Consider the following 17,557-nt stretch of genomic DNA (forward strand, 5'->3'; position numbering starts at 1 on the left):
ATGAGGCATTAATACTATGTAAGATGAATGTATTTCAGGTATTAAAAAAAAAACAACGCCTAGGAGAATTAAATAATTAAATCTGTGTTAATGCAGTATTAAAGGCACTTAAAGCCAGGGAATCTTAAAAGTTCAAAATTCCCATACCATAAGGTTTGTAGGATGGCAGTTCCACTTTCATCTGTGTTTTATCATGGAAGTGTTCAACAAGTAAATGTATTTCTTACCACATGAGGTACAGCTGTGCTATTCTTTTTCTATCATTCTATTCCTATTCCAGTAAGCGAATACTGACTTTCATTAATGCATGTCATATCTACTGAAACACTAAACAGAGTACATGAACAGGTGTGGACATGAAGTGTAGGCAAACTGTAAAATTGTTCCCATGAAGTTTGTAGGTACTTCCAGACTTGAGCCTTCAGTTTTTCAGCCTGACTTCTTTACAATCATATAAGCCATGTTGTATAAAATGAAAGATTATTTTTTATACATTCAAAGATAAAAGTTGTAACCTGAAAAAGCTGCAAGAACCAGAGAGCAACTAATCCAGCACCTCCCACGCCTCTTTCTGGATGTAATCCAGTTATTGCTATCCCTTTCTAAAATATGAATTATATTGAATAACTTTACACTAAGGAACTGACTGTGGTCAGCACAAGTGTGGAGGACTCTGTTTTTTAAGCACAAGGTATAAAGAACCAGGCAGACAATGCGTATAGAGGATTTCCCCCCCCCCCCTTTCCTGAGAGTGCAGCTGTGCAGCTTCCAGTTGCTCTGATCTAATAGCAAAAGAGTCCCAAAGGGGACAATGTAGCTAAGCACCTCATTAGCATGCTGAGGACCATGCTTGAGCCCATATATAGGGCTCAACTATTCTCTGCCACTCTCCCTCCCATTTTACTCTGTGCCCTTGAAAGGGAAAGAACAGATGCAAAGAGATTTGTTCCTTCGCATACAGAATATATACCTAGTGCTTGGCCCCACAAATAGCATCTGCATTTGCTTGTGCTGAAGCAAGAGCACCCTCCTTTCCCTGCTTCTCACTGTCCATGCGTGTGCAGAATTAAGGCCTAGACATATGCTATACATCAATATGTAATTATGTACATATTTCCAGTCAGACCCAATCTACATGAAAGCACATTCTTTCAAGATGGGAAGTGTCTTGAGAGTGGATGGTAAACCCATTACATCACCTTTTATTTGGGTCACTGAGCAGAAGCCCTCATCAGATTACCACCGCCGATCTGTAATCTCACATGAAAATGCCTTCTTTGTCAGAGTGAAAGCTTCCTTTTGTGGTTAATGTTTCCTAGCACGCTTTGCTTCAAGGGCTCATGGGGATCGAGAAGAAAGGGAAGGTGAAACATTAAAATTATGACAAGTCAGCCATGCTTCTCCTTCCTACTCTTCTCCACGGAGGCCAGGGAATGTTGCTATGGTGACAACAGCTGCAGGGTTGAGTGACAGATCTCTTGAGAGGAGTGTCTGGGAACCAAAATGCCTCGAGTGAAAAAAAACAACACTGCTAGAGCAAGCTGTTAGAATATGCACAGGCAAAGCCGATTCGAAAGGTGCATTTCATTGTGCTCGGAAAAAGCATGAAATAAAGCTCTCTTTCCACAGCATGCACTAAGGTAGTGATGCTTCTTTTAGCAAAGGTTAACTGTAGGTCCTTGGACTTCATATCACATCATTTCAGAACTGGCTGTCATATTGATTCAATGAATTTCCTGCCTTGGTAATGAGGTATCACCAGGGCAACTAACCAATAGCTGTTTCCAAGAGTATAAATCCCAGCCTCCCAGCTTGATTTGTGAGTAGGGAAAGAGGAAAGATTTCAGGCTGCATTTAGGACGGGAAATAACAATAAAGACAATCGACCAGATACAGAGCACAAGGGTGCAGGTTGCAAAGCAGAAGACAAGATAAGATGTCAGTTGGGGGGGGAGGGCAGGAAGCAGAGAGGTAAATGCAAAGACAGGCAGACATTTAGAGTTAGGAAAAATTACTACATTAAAATTATTCCAGCCTAGCTAAATTCTACTTTCTTAGTCAACAATTTTTTTTGTTTTTTTTTTTTGGTGCAGTAGCATGGTATGCAATTCTTTCCTATCATATCAAAAGAGAATATATTTTGTGCCTGGGCTGGTACATTTTCCTCACCATTTTGTAAGGCTGCCTGACACAAGAATTTTTAGAGTACTGACAGATGTGTATTTGCTGGGTTATAATGCAAGAACAACTCTTGTTTCCCCTGCATTAAACAGGAATGATTTCCTGAAGTGACTACTATGTACAGCTGTGTTGCTCTGATAAAATTATTTGGAAATAGTGCACTAAATTATATTGACATGATGCATGATCTTGGCACACTGTACATGCCCACTGAACAGGCCTCTGTTTTGAAGAAAGAGTTATTTCACCAGCTAACCAGTTTGGGGTGTGCTGCTGAAGGGAAAATACCCAGAGTCTTTGTGACAGTCCTTGTTTTATGACAGCAGTTCATTTGTTTCCAGAAAGGTAGATCATGGTGACAGAGGCCACAGATCCAGTATATAACCTCCAATTGTACTTCTGAACTGTACTGATCTTCCCAACTAGCACTTGCACAATAACCATTCAAGTTGAGTCAAAGGATAGGTCTTCATGGCAAGAAAATGTTTTTATATCTACTGCAAAATCCTTGTAGAAACAGTGCGTTTCCAGAATTTACCACCCCATGCATTCCTGACTTTCCCTAATTTTTCTTATGGTAGAACTACTGAGTCTAGTGATGAGGAGGGTGGCAAGAGATTTCTTAAGGGCAGAAGACATTAGAGATCAGGGGATTGCCAACTTATAAGCCAGATCTGGCTCATGCAGTCTTTGGATCTGGCCCACAGAGTTGTGGCTTCATTGGCATTCAGCAGTGGGTGCTGCATCTGTGCGATACCAGTCAGGGACCCAAGATTTCAGCAGCCGGGAGCTCTCCTTGTGAAATGCTGCAGCCAGGTGAAGCAGCGAGAGAAGCTGGATCCTAGTGTCCACCAACCTCAGACCTAATCCATTCTTTCTGGAAGTCATATAGGTTTTAATAATCAAATTTTAATTGAATTAACAACTAGCCAAGTCTTACCATTTGTTCAGTGCAAAACACAAACTTCTATTTTTAACTCTAATAAGTTATTACTGTAAAAACCTCATAGGTACATAACTGCCCTATTTCAGAGCCTATATATTTTATGAAACTACAACCCATTTAATGATTAGAGACTAAAATGGATATTTAAGGGGGGGGGGAGGGAGAACAGGAAACAAAACTGCTGCTTGTTATCTGGTATTTCTTTTACATTTAAGTCTCCCTCTATTTGGAAAACAGAATTAATAGAACAGTCTGCAGTAACATTAAAAGGAAAAATTAAAAAGTTCCATTACATGTTCATAAGCATTTACATTTAAATCCCATGAATTGTAGTGTGACCCATTTTAATCAATTTCAGCTTTATTTTTTTTCCAAAGTGCCTAAAATCATGACAAAAGTAAAGCTTCTGAATTTTGCTTCTTTATTTTTTTAAAGGTAGCTGAGTAATTTCTTTACAAAAATGAAACATTCCCACTTGCAGAATTCAAACTATTGAAAGACTCTAATATTGTAAAAAAGACTTATTTAAAAGAAAAATTCGGGTTAGAAATGATCGCCTCTTTCCCTCCCCTCCACCTTAGTTGTCTTGCCCTCATGAAAATGCAATTAAAGTTTGTTTTTAACTGGAATTTGTTGCTTAGGGTATGTGTACTTGATCCATTTACTTCAAGTAAAAAGGGGGAGAGCTACTGCTTGGATACCTCACAGTAGGTGAAAAATTAAGTCACAAGTGGTTTAACCCTATTTCACTGAGAGCTAAACTACTGTGGTTTAGCTTTCATCTACAGCAGAGTAAGAGCTAACATGGAACAGCTGATGCGTGGTAAATTCAGCCCTGCCCCTCTTTCCTCCCCTAAACCTTTTGCCTCAGTAAATATATGATGTGCCCATCCTCTTATTTTCCCTGTAATTTGTCAGTAAGAGAGGATTAGGATTTCAGGTAAGAAATCCTCAGAAAGAATCCAACCATTAGGGAAGTGGCCCAAGCAATGAAAAGACAGCAAAAAAAATATAGAAATGGTGACATGGAAGCAGAACTGCCTATTGTTTTTCAGCACTTAAGGCTTCAGTGGATCTTGAAGTCTCAGGTTTTTATGTTGATTATTCCTTCTTCACTACCTCAAACCTGTAAGTGCCCCATCTGCTGGTAAGCAGATGGAACTGGCATATTAAAATGAGAAAAGCTGACTGTGAACAGAAAAGAATGAGGTTGGAGACTAAAATACAGGGAAAATATAAAATGAAAGAGAATTAAAAAAAAAAAAAAAAAAAATCAAAAAAATCAAGGAACCTGTAGAAATATTTAATACTGTACCAGGTATTTAATTACATACCTTATGAACATCAAACGAGCATCTTCTCTTTTGCTGATGAGCTTACAGCAAGCATTATTGGTTCGTTACAATTTCTTGCCTTTGGCTATAAGAGGCAGGACTCTAAACAGCTCCTTCTTTGCACTTTGCAGACAAAAATCTCATCTCTTCTGAAGGCAATTTGAAGAATGCAAGATAACAAGCAGAAGCAGAAGTGAAGTAAGATAGGGTTTGAGTTACAGAAATGGAATTCTGGATCTCACTAAATCTACACTGATTTCTTTAGGATTTTCACGGATAACTTGAAGGCTTGCAAAACACTCTGGTAATTAAGAGCAGCTTGTCCCCTTCCTCTCCATCCAAATCTCAGATAAGTGATTGCAATTTATCAGGCAAATTAAGATTACACATGAGGAATTTCTCCTGCAGGTAAGGAGTAAACAAAACAAAGGCACTGCTCCCAGTCCTATTTCAGAATCATTTTCCAGAAGTACAGAGCCTGCTACATTAAGGATTTTTTTTTTTTTTTTTAACAGTTTCACATCTTAATTCACAAATACCATGAATATAGTTGTATCCATTAAACAGGCCTCCATAAGGGTAATGCTTTATGCAATTTTAATTTCACTCAGGGGAAAGGTGGTTTCATAAAGCCAGAAGAATACATGTTTTCAGGGATTAGAGTTTATTAGATGTTATTTAAGCAAAATTAATGAATTGCTTATGTGCCATGCAGTGTACATGCTTATGATTTTTAGACACAACAGTGACAATATCTTTTTATCCTCAAAGTGCCACACACAACAACCCCCTCCAAAAGGTAGATTCATGTTTCAGCCCCAGTTTGTAGATGGGCAAATGGACAGAGGAAGTAACCTGCTTATCACCACAACAAACTGGCAGAAGATGCAGGATTAGAAGTCAGGGCATCCCTACTCCAAGTCCTACATACAGTTCTCAGCTGTATGCCACCTGCCTCTTCTGTGCAGCTGTGGAAAGGCTAGTCCACTCTTTCATCCCCATCTACATTCAAGGGGTTCATGCACATGATTTTGGGTATACTTTGTGAATTTGGCATGTGTTATTTTTACAGCTAGCTTGAAACAAGAGGAAGGGAAAGCCAAAAGTAAGAAGAAGAAAAACTCTAAGTCAGCTAGTTTATAACATGACAAATCAGATACCTGACAACACCACTATGCTGATCCACCAAATTGTCATATAGACGGAAACTGGACCCTTTAATTTATTTTTAATGATTTCTACTGTCTTCCACAGGCAAATGACAGCTTAGTTCTGCCTTCCTTCAGGTTGATGGAAGACAGTCTAGACAAGAGGGATTGCAATTTTGGTCTGTACAGTGATAAAGAAAGCTAATGGAAATCCTCAGAAAGATTGATAAACTGCTATCAAAGAGTCATCCCCTGCTGTTTAACAGGTTTAGCTGCAATAAGTGACCATACTGTTCCATTTGCAAAGTGGGGTTTAGTCTGGCATAGCAACAAGACAGGATTTTTTTAATCACTTGTCTATGCCTATAATCTATTCATCTAAATCAAATTTACTTCTCAATTCCCTTAGCTATTCAATCAGAAATGGTAATTTAGAGGTGACCTGTCAGCAGTATATGCTTCCCATAACTTTTTTCTACGAGGAAACCCAACTAGCTCACATCTCATGAAGGTAAGGGTAATTGAGTACAGTAGCCTTGAATTAATAATGAAAACACAGCAAACTGCCACTGGATGGAACAAACAAAAAGTTAAGTCCTTAGAGAAGTACCTGTAGGGAGTGGATAGCCCTCAGGAAGTTAGAAATAGTGTGGTCCAGCTGTCACTAACTAATCACTGATCCTCACAGACTGCTGGGAGTGGGATTATCTGGAACCCTTGTAAATCATTGATGGAGAAAGAGAATGGGAAAAGTTACCTCCAGGGAAGGGGAGCTTTTTGTTATTTCCAGGATAAGGACCCAATGAAAGACTGGTAAATAGCTGAAGCACAGTCCAGGAGCAGAGGGAAGGACAGCCTTTGAAAGCAAGATCCTAAGCCAGGGAATTTCTGGGTAAAGACTGGGCCTGTCTCCTTTTAGAGTAGACCATTAAAGTTCCTAAGGGGAAAAGACTAATTGTACTTGAAAAAGTTGAAGCACATAAAACAGAACCTGGATGCATGAGCTGATATGTACAAATTGCATTTGCATCTATTTTATTGGAGATTAAAGTACTGCCACATTCCCATTTCTGTGTGATCAAACCATACTGGCTCACCACCAGGCAATAAGCTGGTGATGGACAAGGACATTAAACATCACAAACCCCAAAGATCTGACTATTTTGCAAGCCTTTTAAGAGTTTAATCAGATGCAAGTTTCCACTCTTGGTCCATTAATAATTATGATAGGATTTACCTGCATTTACACATCTTGAGCAGCTACTATAGAGACTAAAACTTTCCAACAGGTTTTATTCCACCATTTCCCACATCCAACATTTAACAACTGCCTCCCTTATTGGATATTTAGGGAGGATCAAAGGCTGTTTCCCAAACTCCAAAACTGACATAGGAATATGCAACTTAAGAGCCATTTCTTTCAAGATATTGCTTTTTATGCAGTATTCAATAATGTTTTCTGACTGGCCGAAGGTACATTTCCACATCTGTACAGTTGTGGAAGCCAGAGGCTGCTACACTTTCATAGCAATTGATGGTATAATGGAACCAGATTCTCCCCATAAGGGCCAGTTAGGAACTAAATAGTGTAATTCAGGGAAAGAGAGTTAAACTCCGCTTTGATTTCTCAGGCTCAAAGGAGTTTGAGGTTGATATGGAGAACGTACAGGTAAGAAGGAAATTTGTCCCATAATGGTCTGTCACACAGAGGCCTTATGTGAGGTGAAGAGGGGGAAATCACCACTGTAATAAATGACTGGAAGGTCCTATAGTAGATACCTGGTAGAGGGTTGATGCTCATTACTCTCCAGTGACAAACTTTGTTTGAGAACAATCTGTCAGAGTATCAAACTTTTTACAGTGTTGTACAGAGGCCCACGTATGTTGGCTGCCATAAGGCAGCAAGGTGCTCAAGCTGGCTGAAGTGATGCAAGTACCAACACAGGCTCATTCAGAATGCAGGAAACCAGGACTGTGGTTAGAACCTAGATTCTGCCTGCTAGTTTGGAGTAGTTCCCTGACTTGCACTGTCTTTGGTACAACACAAGCCAGTATCTACTGAAGTGGACCCAAGAACTCTTGAAAATGATTCAGGAGACTATGGCCTTGGCCAACTACAACACAGAAATGTTCATGCAGACTTGTCACCTTTGTGAGGTGGATTTGGCAAAAGAGTGATTATGTCATGTGAACACTGAGCTGAGATGTCTTGCTAAACTGAAACTATTTTAAAATGTATTTATTACTTCCCTCCTGCCAGAGATAGGGACAATCTTGGGGATAGCTCTGACAGGCCTTGGGTCAGCGCAGAGGTAGTTAGGGATCTTCTGGAAGAGCTGGACATTTTTAAATCTGCAGCTCCAGATGCCTTCCACCCAAGGGTGTTGAGGGAGCTGGCAGGGGTCATCACGGAGCCCTTGACCCGGCTGTATGAGCATTCATGGTCATCTGGCCAGGTGCCAGGGGATTGGAAACTGGCTAATGTGGTCCCTATTTTAAGAAAGGGAGGAAGGAGGACCCAAGTAACTATAGGCCCATAAGCTTCACCTCAGTCCTTGGGAAGATCTTGGAGAAAATCATCAAGGAGCACATCTGTGGGGGGACAGCAGGGGAGATCATGCTGAGGGGCAACCAGCACGGGCTCAAAGGCAGGTCCTGCCTGACCAACCTGATTGCCTTTTATGACCAGGTAACTAAATCCTTGGATGATGGTGTCACCACGGACATAGTCTTTCTAGACTTCAGGAAGGCCTTTGACACTGTCTCCCACCCCATTCTCATTAATAAATTAAGCGACTGTGGCATTGATACCTACGAAGTTGGATGGGTAAAAAACTGGCTGATGGGGTACACCCAGAGAGTAGTGGTGGATGGGTCGTACTCAGTCTGGCGAGATGCAAGCAGTGGGGTACCCCAGGGCTCAGTCCTCGGGCCCGCACTGTTTAACATCTTCATCAGCGACTTAGATGAGGGGGTTGAAAGCACATTGTCCAAGTTTGCTGATGACACTAAGATGTGGAGCGAGGTGGGCACACTTGAAGGGAGAGAAAGGCAACTAGATTTAGACAGACTACAGAAGTGGGCAGATGAGAATAGGACGGGGTTCAACGTAGACAAATGCAGGGTGCTGCACCTTGGGAGAAGGAATACACAGCATACATACAGGCTGAGGAGTTCCCTTCTTCAAAGCACAGAGATGGAAAGGGATATTGTAATCATTATTGAATCCAAGATGAACATGAGCTGCCAATGCCAGACTGCAGCCAGCCAGGCCAGCCATACCTTGTCATGCATCCAAAGATGCATCACAAGCTGGTCCAGACAAAAGCCGTGTCCCCCTTTATGCGACTGACTATAGGCCAGTCAGTCTCACCTCCATCCTTGGCAAAGTCTTTGAAAAAATTATCAAGGCTCACATATGCGAGAGCCCAGCAGGACAAATTATGCTGAAGGGAAACCAGCACAGGTTCGTGGCAGGCAGATTGTGCCTGACCAATCTAGTCTCTTTTTATGACCAGGTTATGAAATGCCTGGACACAGGAGGAGGGGTGGATGTCGTATACTTAGACTTCAGGAAGGCCTTCGATACGGTATCCCACCCCATACTGGTGAACAAGTTAAGAGGCTGTGACTTGGATGACTACACAGTCCGGTGGGTGGCAAATTGGCTGGAGGGTCACACCCAGAGAGTCGTGGTCGATGGGTCGGCTTCGACCTGGAAGGGTGTGGGCAGTGGGGTCCCGCAGGGCTTGGTCCTTGGACCGATACTCTTCAATGTCTTCATCAGCAACTTGGACGAGGGAGTGAAATGTACTCTGTCCAAGTTTGCAGATGACACAAAGCTATGGGGAGAAGTGGACATGCCGGAGGGCAGGGAACAGCTGCAAGCAGACCTGGACAGGTTAGACAAGTGGGCAGAAAACAACAGGATGCAGTTCAACAAGGAGAAATGCAAAGTGCTGCACCTAGGGAGGAAAAATGTCCAGCACACCTACAGCCTAGGGAATGACCTGCTGGGTGGCACGGAAGTGGAAAGGGATCTTGGAGTCCTAGTGGACTCCAAGATGAACATGAGTCGGCAGTGTGACGAAGCCATCAGAAAAGCCAATGGCACCTTATCGTGCATCAGCAGATGCATGACGAATAGGTCCAAGGAGGTGATACTTCCCCTCTATTGGGCGCTGGTCAGACCGCAGTTGGAGTACTGCGTGCAATTCTGGGCGCCGCAATTCAAGAGGGATGCGGATAACCTGGAGAGGGTCTAGAGAAGGGCCACTCGTATGGTTAAGGGCCTGCAGACCAAGCCCTACGAGGAGAGACTAGAGAAACTGAACCTTTTCAGCCTCCGCAAGAGAAGGCTGAGAGGCAACCTTGTGCCTGCCTATAAGTTCATCACAGGGGCACAGAAGGGAATTGGTGAGTATTTATTCACCAAGGCACCCCCGGGGGTTACAAGAAATAATGGCCACAAGCTAGCAAAGAGCAGATTTAGATTGGACATTAGGAGGAACTTCTTCACAGTTCGAGTGGCCAAGGTCTGGAACGGGCTCCCAAGGGAGGTGGTGCTCTCCCCTACCCTGGGGGTCTTCAAGAGGAGGTTAGATAACCATCTAGCTGGGGTCATGTAGACCCAGCACTCTTTCCTGCCTATGCAGGGGGTCGGACTCGATGATCTATTGAGGTCCCTTCCGACCCTAACATCTATGAATCTATGACACTGGTCAGGCCACAATTGGAGTAATGCATCCAGTACTGGGCACTGCACTTTAAAAAGGATGTGACCAGCCTGGAGAGAGTTCAGAGGAGGGCCACCTGCTTGGTGAGAGGGCAGCAGGACAGGCCCTATGAGGAGAGACTGAGGGACCTGAACCTGTTCAGCCTCGGCAAGAGGAGGCTGAGGGGGAACCTGGTGGCTGCCCACAAACTCATCAGGGGAGATCATCAGCAAATAGGAAGAGCCCTTTTCTCCCCAGCACCACCTGAGGTGGGTTGTAGGTAATAAGCTGATGGAGAATAGGTTTAGGTTAGAGATCAGGAAGCAATATTTTACAGTTGGGTGGCCAGAATCTGGAACCAACTTCCTAGGGAAGTGGTCCTTGCCCCTACCTTGGGCAAATTCAAAAAGAGGTTAGATGATCACCTGTCTGGGCTCTTGTGAACCCAGCATTCATTCCTGCCCATGGCAGGGGGTCAGGCTAGATGATCTGTTCAGGTCCCTCCTGACCCTAGCTACTATGAAACTATAAGGAGTCCAACCCATTAAAACAACCAGATTCAACATCTAAAGATATATCCAATCCCCCAAATATAAACAAAGATATTCATCCCATATCAACAGCGATACCACAACCCAAAACATTCAAGTCCTGTGCTCCCTTCTCCAGACTCCAACTCCCCCATCTCTGATGCCAAATCCCTGTTTCTTTATTTCCACACAAGAATTCACCTCCTCTATTTTCCTAGAACTCTGCACAATACAAACCTCATCATCTTCTATTCATCTCTGCTTTTTAGATGTAAAATTTATTCTAAATTTATTCTTATGCGTTAGCCCATAGAATTTGCACTTCAATATTCAAAAACCTCAATTTTCTGACCTGAAGGCTGGAGATTTTTTTTTTTTTTTGAAGCAAATTCCAAACATGTCCACCATATTTCCAAGCAAGCACCATATTGCCTTCTCCCCCATAGAACACTGACTTGATAGGACAACTTTTCCATTACTAGAACTTCCCAAACTTTTACCTGCAACTATTTTTACCTTTTGTAGGAAGAGAACAATCCTCACAAGCATCTTGGCATGCAGTTCCTCCAGGGTGAATAGAGTTCGAGGTGTGCGGATAAAAATCTTGGTTTTTCCATAGGCTACATCATGCTGAAACCCACAGCACTCTATTAGTTTCTTCACAGCTTCTTTGTCAGAAGAGAGGTCATGGTTTGGCCAAGTAAATTCTGAGATCATCTTGTACCTAAAATTGAACATAGAAATCATTTCATCACCAAGTTCCCAGTTCTACTTCCAAGCCTATTCTTAAACATCTCTATTTTCAAATTAGAACTTATATAAAAAAAATATTTTGTTCATGTACAGCTAAGAAAACAAGACAGTCACAGAGGGATGGTGTTCCAAATGGGTGAAAAAGAATATGTACCCGAGTGTAAAGGATGTTGTACAAATTGCCTACAGGGGAACTGCTCATTGGGGCTCATTTCACACAACAGAGAGAGATGCAACATGGCAGAGACCAACTTCAATGCTGACATGATGAGCAGCTCCACTTCTCAACTTTTGCCAATTTATAAATATTTACCAAGGAAAAAAAATAATCTTAAACTTTTTTTTGGGAGAAGTCAATTGAAATTGAGATAAGAACTTGATGTACAGTAAAAAAAACCTGGGCTTGTTAAAATCCTATAACCCAATGTCTTCACAAACACTTCTGTACCTCCCCTGGTCCATTTCATTATTCAACACAGTAAATGGCAGCAAACTTCAGTTCCAGTTTTTGAGGCATGGGACATTTTTTTTTCAGCTGGCTAGCTAATTCTGAAAATAATCACCAGTGGACAAAGCAATAGAGTTGGGGTTATACCTGGAGCCTAAAATACAGTTTGTTCGTTTCTTTGGGGGTTTTTTTTAAAGATTACTAAACAGGCTAAAATAAAACTGGATGAAACAGACAATGTTGTCATTCTTCCAAGATTCTGGCTCTTCCAATTATCAAATTAACATCTTTGGATAAGCTGTTGACAACAACAACAAAAAAACAGTGGAAACACATGGGGCCCAGAGCTGTGGTACATGCGTTTGTATAAATGGCAAAATGAATCTCAGTGCTGAGAAAATGGTGGTGGCTTGCTTATGAACTAAAACACAAAGGTGTTTTAGTTCAAAAGTGCACTGCGGCCATTTTCTCAGCACTTATGCACATTTCGCCATTTATACAAATGGATGTGACGCAGTGCTGGGTGCATCAGCTCACGTTTAATCGAGTCTGCTCTGATGCACCAGATCTCTGGCGCATCAGAACAGATGTGTGTATAAATGCCCATGGTTTCTAAACAAGCAACAATATATTGGTGGTAGAGGGTAATGGAAGGCAGGATGTGGTTATTATTAGAATGAAGTACAGAAAGTAACACATGAAAAAAAAAAATCCTTGCCTCTTAGGGACAGTTTTTGCATTTATATTTAAGTGGGCGGACAGCGCTTATTTCTCAAATGAATCTACATACATAAATATTTTACATTTAAAGAGACACCAAAAATCCTTTTAGTTAGTTTCAGCTCACTTCTCTCTATTCCCAGTGGGAAAATATTCCTGCAATAATTAAATTGCTGGGAGATAATTTGGAAAAATCTTTCACCGCAAGACATTTACATTAGGAGGCAGAGACCATCAGGGTGATAGTGCAAATCTACCTTTTATTACAACAGACCTGCACAGCTGATGGGACCAGACAAGGGAAATAAAACGTCAGAGCTCTAACAAACCTACAGAGCGTGGAGGATCATTTATGAGAGAGGAAGAAAAATTTAAACGCCCTACAAAAATGGGACTGCATCAACAACAAAAAAATAATACCTGCAATTTAGGATCTCTTTTTTTAGCACAAGCTAATGTTAACACTCACCCTCTCGGGCAATTACTACAACTGGTGATATTGATATTGTCATAACACTGCTGCAGGCTTTCCATCTCTCCAGCAGCATGTGCTGTGCAAGGTCACTAATTCCCTCCCTGAGGCAAAGAGCATGACCCTGATGGCCTAGCAAGTCAAAAATCCAAACCTTGCTGCTAATTATAATGAAGCAGAACTTGGAATAAATCTGCTGCCTGACAGCATAGTTCTTCTCCTCCCCCTTGGCCTTAAGATCTTGACAGCTTTCAAGGTCATCCATACATTAACCAGCCACTTCTATGCTGCCTTTATTTTTTTCTCCTCCATTTTTAACTCTAGAAAGAAACTAATTAAGGCTGCTTTTGTAAGCTACAGTCTGCAATGGCAATCTTCTGTAATCAAGACGAATGTTTTACTGAGCAATATTGAATATGAACACAAAACCAAGACTTCTCTCACCACAATCCAGTTTTGGAGACTCCCAGTGTCATTTTCATTCTACACTGACTTTTTTTTTTTTTTTACAATAGCCACATATCTGAGAACTTCAGTAATAAAAGATATCAGATCACGTTCGTGAAAACTGAGACTTGATAGCACCACTTTTCCCCAAAATCTAGGCATTAAAACCAAAACTGCAACATTCCGGTATCCAGTGGTGGCATTTATCTCTGTGAAAAGGGTGCATTTACCATCTGAAAGCAAAGTTACCATGGGCTAACCAGAAGCAAGCTTCTTTACTTTAGAAAGAGAGATAAATCCAGGCTAATCTAAGGTTAGGAAGTAGTGTGAAATGCAGGTACAATATCTGAGACCTCTCTTTGGATCTATTCCGTATCCAGGGTCCTACAGTAGCAAGAGCACATAAGTTCAGTTATACCAAATACCTTATGTGAATCTGGTTTACTAGCTACTAGTATGTTTCTGCTTCTAGACATACTAGATGATCTTGGCACATATCCATTAAAAAGTTGCTACTTGCACAAGCATGAAAACAAATTTTAATGAACCGCTGATTATATACACAAGTGTTACTGATGGCAGAACCAAGCCCTACACTTGACATGATGCAGAGAAGTACAGTACACCAAGAAAACGAAGCACTGTAAATCACATTTGTTTGTTGTTCCTCTTCAGTTACTACAAGCAACCAAATCTGTACTGTCATTATGAACAGCACTCTTCTTTCAAGGACATCTCTGTTTATAACACGTGCCATCCACACTTACTTTAATACTGAGTTTTTCATTATTCCTAGCCTGAGGGCCAGCATTTCACCTGCTCCAGTGAAGGAATTCAAAACAAAGCCAAAACACTCTTCCACTACCAGGATGCTGGAATTCTTGGTACACACTTAAAGGAAGAAGTAACTATGGTAACTTACTCATAATGCAAGAACAACGACAATCTACAAAACAGTTCTGGCCAACAGAAATAGAGGGCCATTTTCAAATAAGAATGAAAAAAGCATCAGGCTATGAAATCTGTCATCAGAAGAGAATGAGATAGACAATACCCAACATTTTATTCTAATCCCTAGTGAATGTCCCAAAAAGAAACAAATCTCTTTTGAGAGCGAGGATTGCTAAACCTAAAAAACTCTGGCTTTTTCCTCATCATGAAGGCAGAAATTTAGAGGGACCACCTCATCAAATATCTCAAATACCTTGTAAAGACCTGAAAGAAAGCATATTCCAATTCCCTTCTCACCTGTGAAGAAACTTCTCATATGTTTGGCGATAAGCAAATCCTGCCCGGCGGACTCTCACATTCTCCAAAAGTCCAAGGTACTCCACCTGGTGTCTGCAACGTTCTTCATCAAACAGCTGGGGTGACTTCTTATCATTGGGCTTAATGCAACGAACATAATATGGCTCCTATGGGGATAAAATGAACACATACAAAGAGTGAAGAAATACAGAGTCAGCTGTATTCTACACATATTTATATGTGTGTTTGCCTAAGACATATGAATACAGAGTACCTCCTCAGAAATTGCATGGTTAGAACAGAAAGGGCCTCAAACAGAACAGAATATGCAGGAAAAGACGCATTAGAAAAGTGACACAACATTTGTCTACATTATGCATATTGTACAAAGACTTACTGCAGGATCAGTATTTTATGTATTCAAAAGTCTCCTTTCCTTAGCTAGTAACCAAAATAGTGTTTCAAAATTGCTCTTTCCCCTGCATATAGTGACTGGGGTTTGTAGAGTCTTCAAATAAAGTTTAGCCAAAAAAACCCCCAAAAAACAAAAAAAAACCCCATTAACCAACATTTTGGATCCTGCTACATCCTCTAATGCAGTGCTTCTCAAACTATCTGATGTGGCAGACCAGCATTTTTTTTTCCAGTGGGCCAGGGACCGGTGCCCGGTTCAGCCGGTCACAGCAACTGTGTGCAACAGCGCTATACAAATGCGCGACTGGCTGTTTCTTTCTCTTTCCTCACCTTGCACAACATGTCACCTGGAGTGTTGGAACGTACAAACTGTGGCGCTATGACATATCAGTATTATGCTTCTGAAAATATATTTCTTTCTTTCCTGGCAACTTGCTGCGGACCAGCGACCGGTGGCTTGCGGACCGGCACCAGTCCATGGACTACCACTTTGAAAAGCACTGCTCTAATGTATTATGTCAACATCTCCATGGCCCTGCTGAAGCTCTGGCCACCTAAGATATCTGCAGATAGGGTTTTAAGGACCGTTCACCATTTTCCTTTTTCTTGCTATTCCAGACCCACCTTCACTTCATCTGTCTTCAGCTTCACTTAGAGTGAAATATAGGGTCTTCATAAAGTCCTTGTGCACAACCTAAATTTAAAAGAGCACAAAGACTTTATGAAGAGAGACCAACTGGCGGCTTGAGAGACCAACTGGCGGCTTCGGCAGTGGTGTCTCGAGGCAGGCTTCGGATTCCTGGACAATGACCCACACATCACAACGAGGGACATGCTCAGCTGGGATGGGCTTCACCTGTCCCCCAAAAGTAAGCGTGTGTTTTCTACTAGGTTGGTGGATCTCCTCCGGCGGGCTTTAAACTAGGCTCGTCAGGGGGAGAGGAGTATGAGGGCAGGGGAAGCTGTGGACCACCAAACCATGTGGCACCCACAAGGACAGCCCAGCCTGAAGAAGGAGAACATTGGAAACCTGAAAGCCATGGGGAGACCAGCACTACAGAACAGGTAAGAAACAAGAAGGTAAGAAACAATGGGCCCCTTGGGACTTGGAGCGGGGGGGGGCAGCAAAGGCACCAGTCGCAGGGCTCAAGTGCCTATATACTAATGCTAGGAGCATGGGGAACAAGCAGGATGAACTAGCGCTCCTGCTTGCACTAAACACCTATGACTTAGTGGGGCTAACAGAGACCTGGTGGGATTCATCCCATGACTGGGCGGTACATATTGAGGGCTATAGATTGTATAGAAAGGACAGGTCGGGGAAGAAAGGGGGGGGGGTTGCACTTTATGTCAGTGAGCAATATACATCAAGCCTCATCAAGACAGAATCCAAGGTTAAGGAAGTAGAAGGATTGTGGGTTAGGCTACATGGGGGGCAAGAAGAAAGGGATTTGGTGGTAGGGGTCTGCTACAGACCCCCACACCAAAGGGAAGAAATAGATGCGGGGCTCCTGAGGCAACTCTCGGAGACCATAAAAGCTAAAGAGGCGGTAGTCATGGGGGACCTAAACTACCCGGACATCTGCTGGGAGACGCAGACAGCAAGGTCCCATTGCTCACACAGGTTTCTAACCTGTATACAGGACCTCCACCTGACACAGGAGGTGCATGGTCCCACTAGGGGGAATGCCATACTGGATCTGGTATTGGCAACAGGAGATGACATGATAGGGGACCTCCAGATCAGTAGCCATTTGGGAGACAGTGATCACCTAATAATAGAATTCAACATAAGACGGCGAGTGGGTAAGGTAACTAGTAGGGTGAAAGTGCTAGACTTTAGGAAAGCTGATCTCAATGCACTCAGGCGATTAGTCAAGGAAGCACTGCAGAGTAGGAGTTTTGAAGGGATGGGAGCCCAAGAAGGGTGGCTGTGCCTAAAGGAAACGATCCTTCGGGCACAAAGCAAGACAATCCCCGAGCGAGGCAAAAGAGGGAAAGGGGCCAGGAGGCTTCCATGGCTGACCAGAGAAATCCAGGGCAGCCTAAGGGACAAAAGGGGAGCACATAAAAAGTAGAAACAGGGTGAGATCACTAAAGATGAATATACCTCCTCTGCTCGTGCTTGTAGGGAGGCAGTTAGGCGGGCCAAAGCTACCATGGAGCTGAGGATGGCAACCCAAGTAAAAGACAACAAGAAA

At 42.4% G+C, this 17,557-nt stretch overlaps 1 protein-coding gene across 1 annotated transcript in view; it reads right to left on the reverse strand.

Annotated features, from left to right (window-relative positions):
* Nucleotides 1-17,557, reverse strand: part of MYO1D (myosin ID) — a 274,772-nt gene that overhangs the window by 147,576 nt on the left and 109,639 nt on the right. Inside the window, exons 15-16 of the mRNA XM_014596285.3 lie at nucleotides 14,943-15,109; nucleotides 11,371-11,578 (exon numbers count right to left, since the gene is read on the reverse strand). Coding sequence (XP_014451771.1) covers nucleotides 11,371-11,578; nucleotides 14,943-15,109 — 375 coding nt within the window. The remainder of the gene's footprint in view (nucleotides 1-11,370; nucleotides 11,579-14,942; nucleotides 15,110-17,557) is intronic.

This window comes from Alligator mississippiensis, chromosome 4 (genome assembly GCF_030867095.1).
Source record: "Alligator mississippiensis isolate rAllMis1 chromosome 4, rAllMis1, whole genome shotgun sequence".
In the NCBI taxonomy this organism is placed as follows: domain Eukaryota; kingdom Metazoa; phylum Chordata; order Crocodylia; family Alligatoridae; genus Alligator; species Alligator mississippiensis.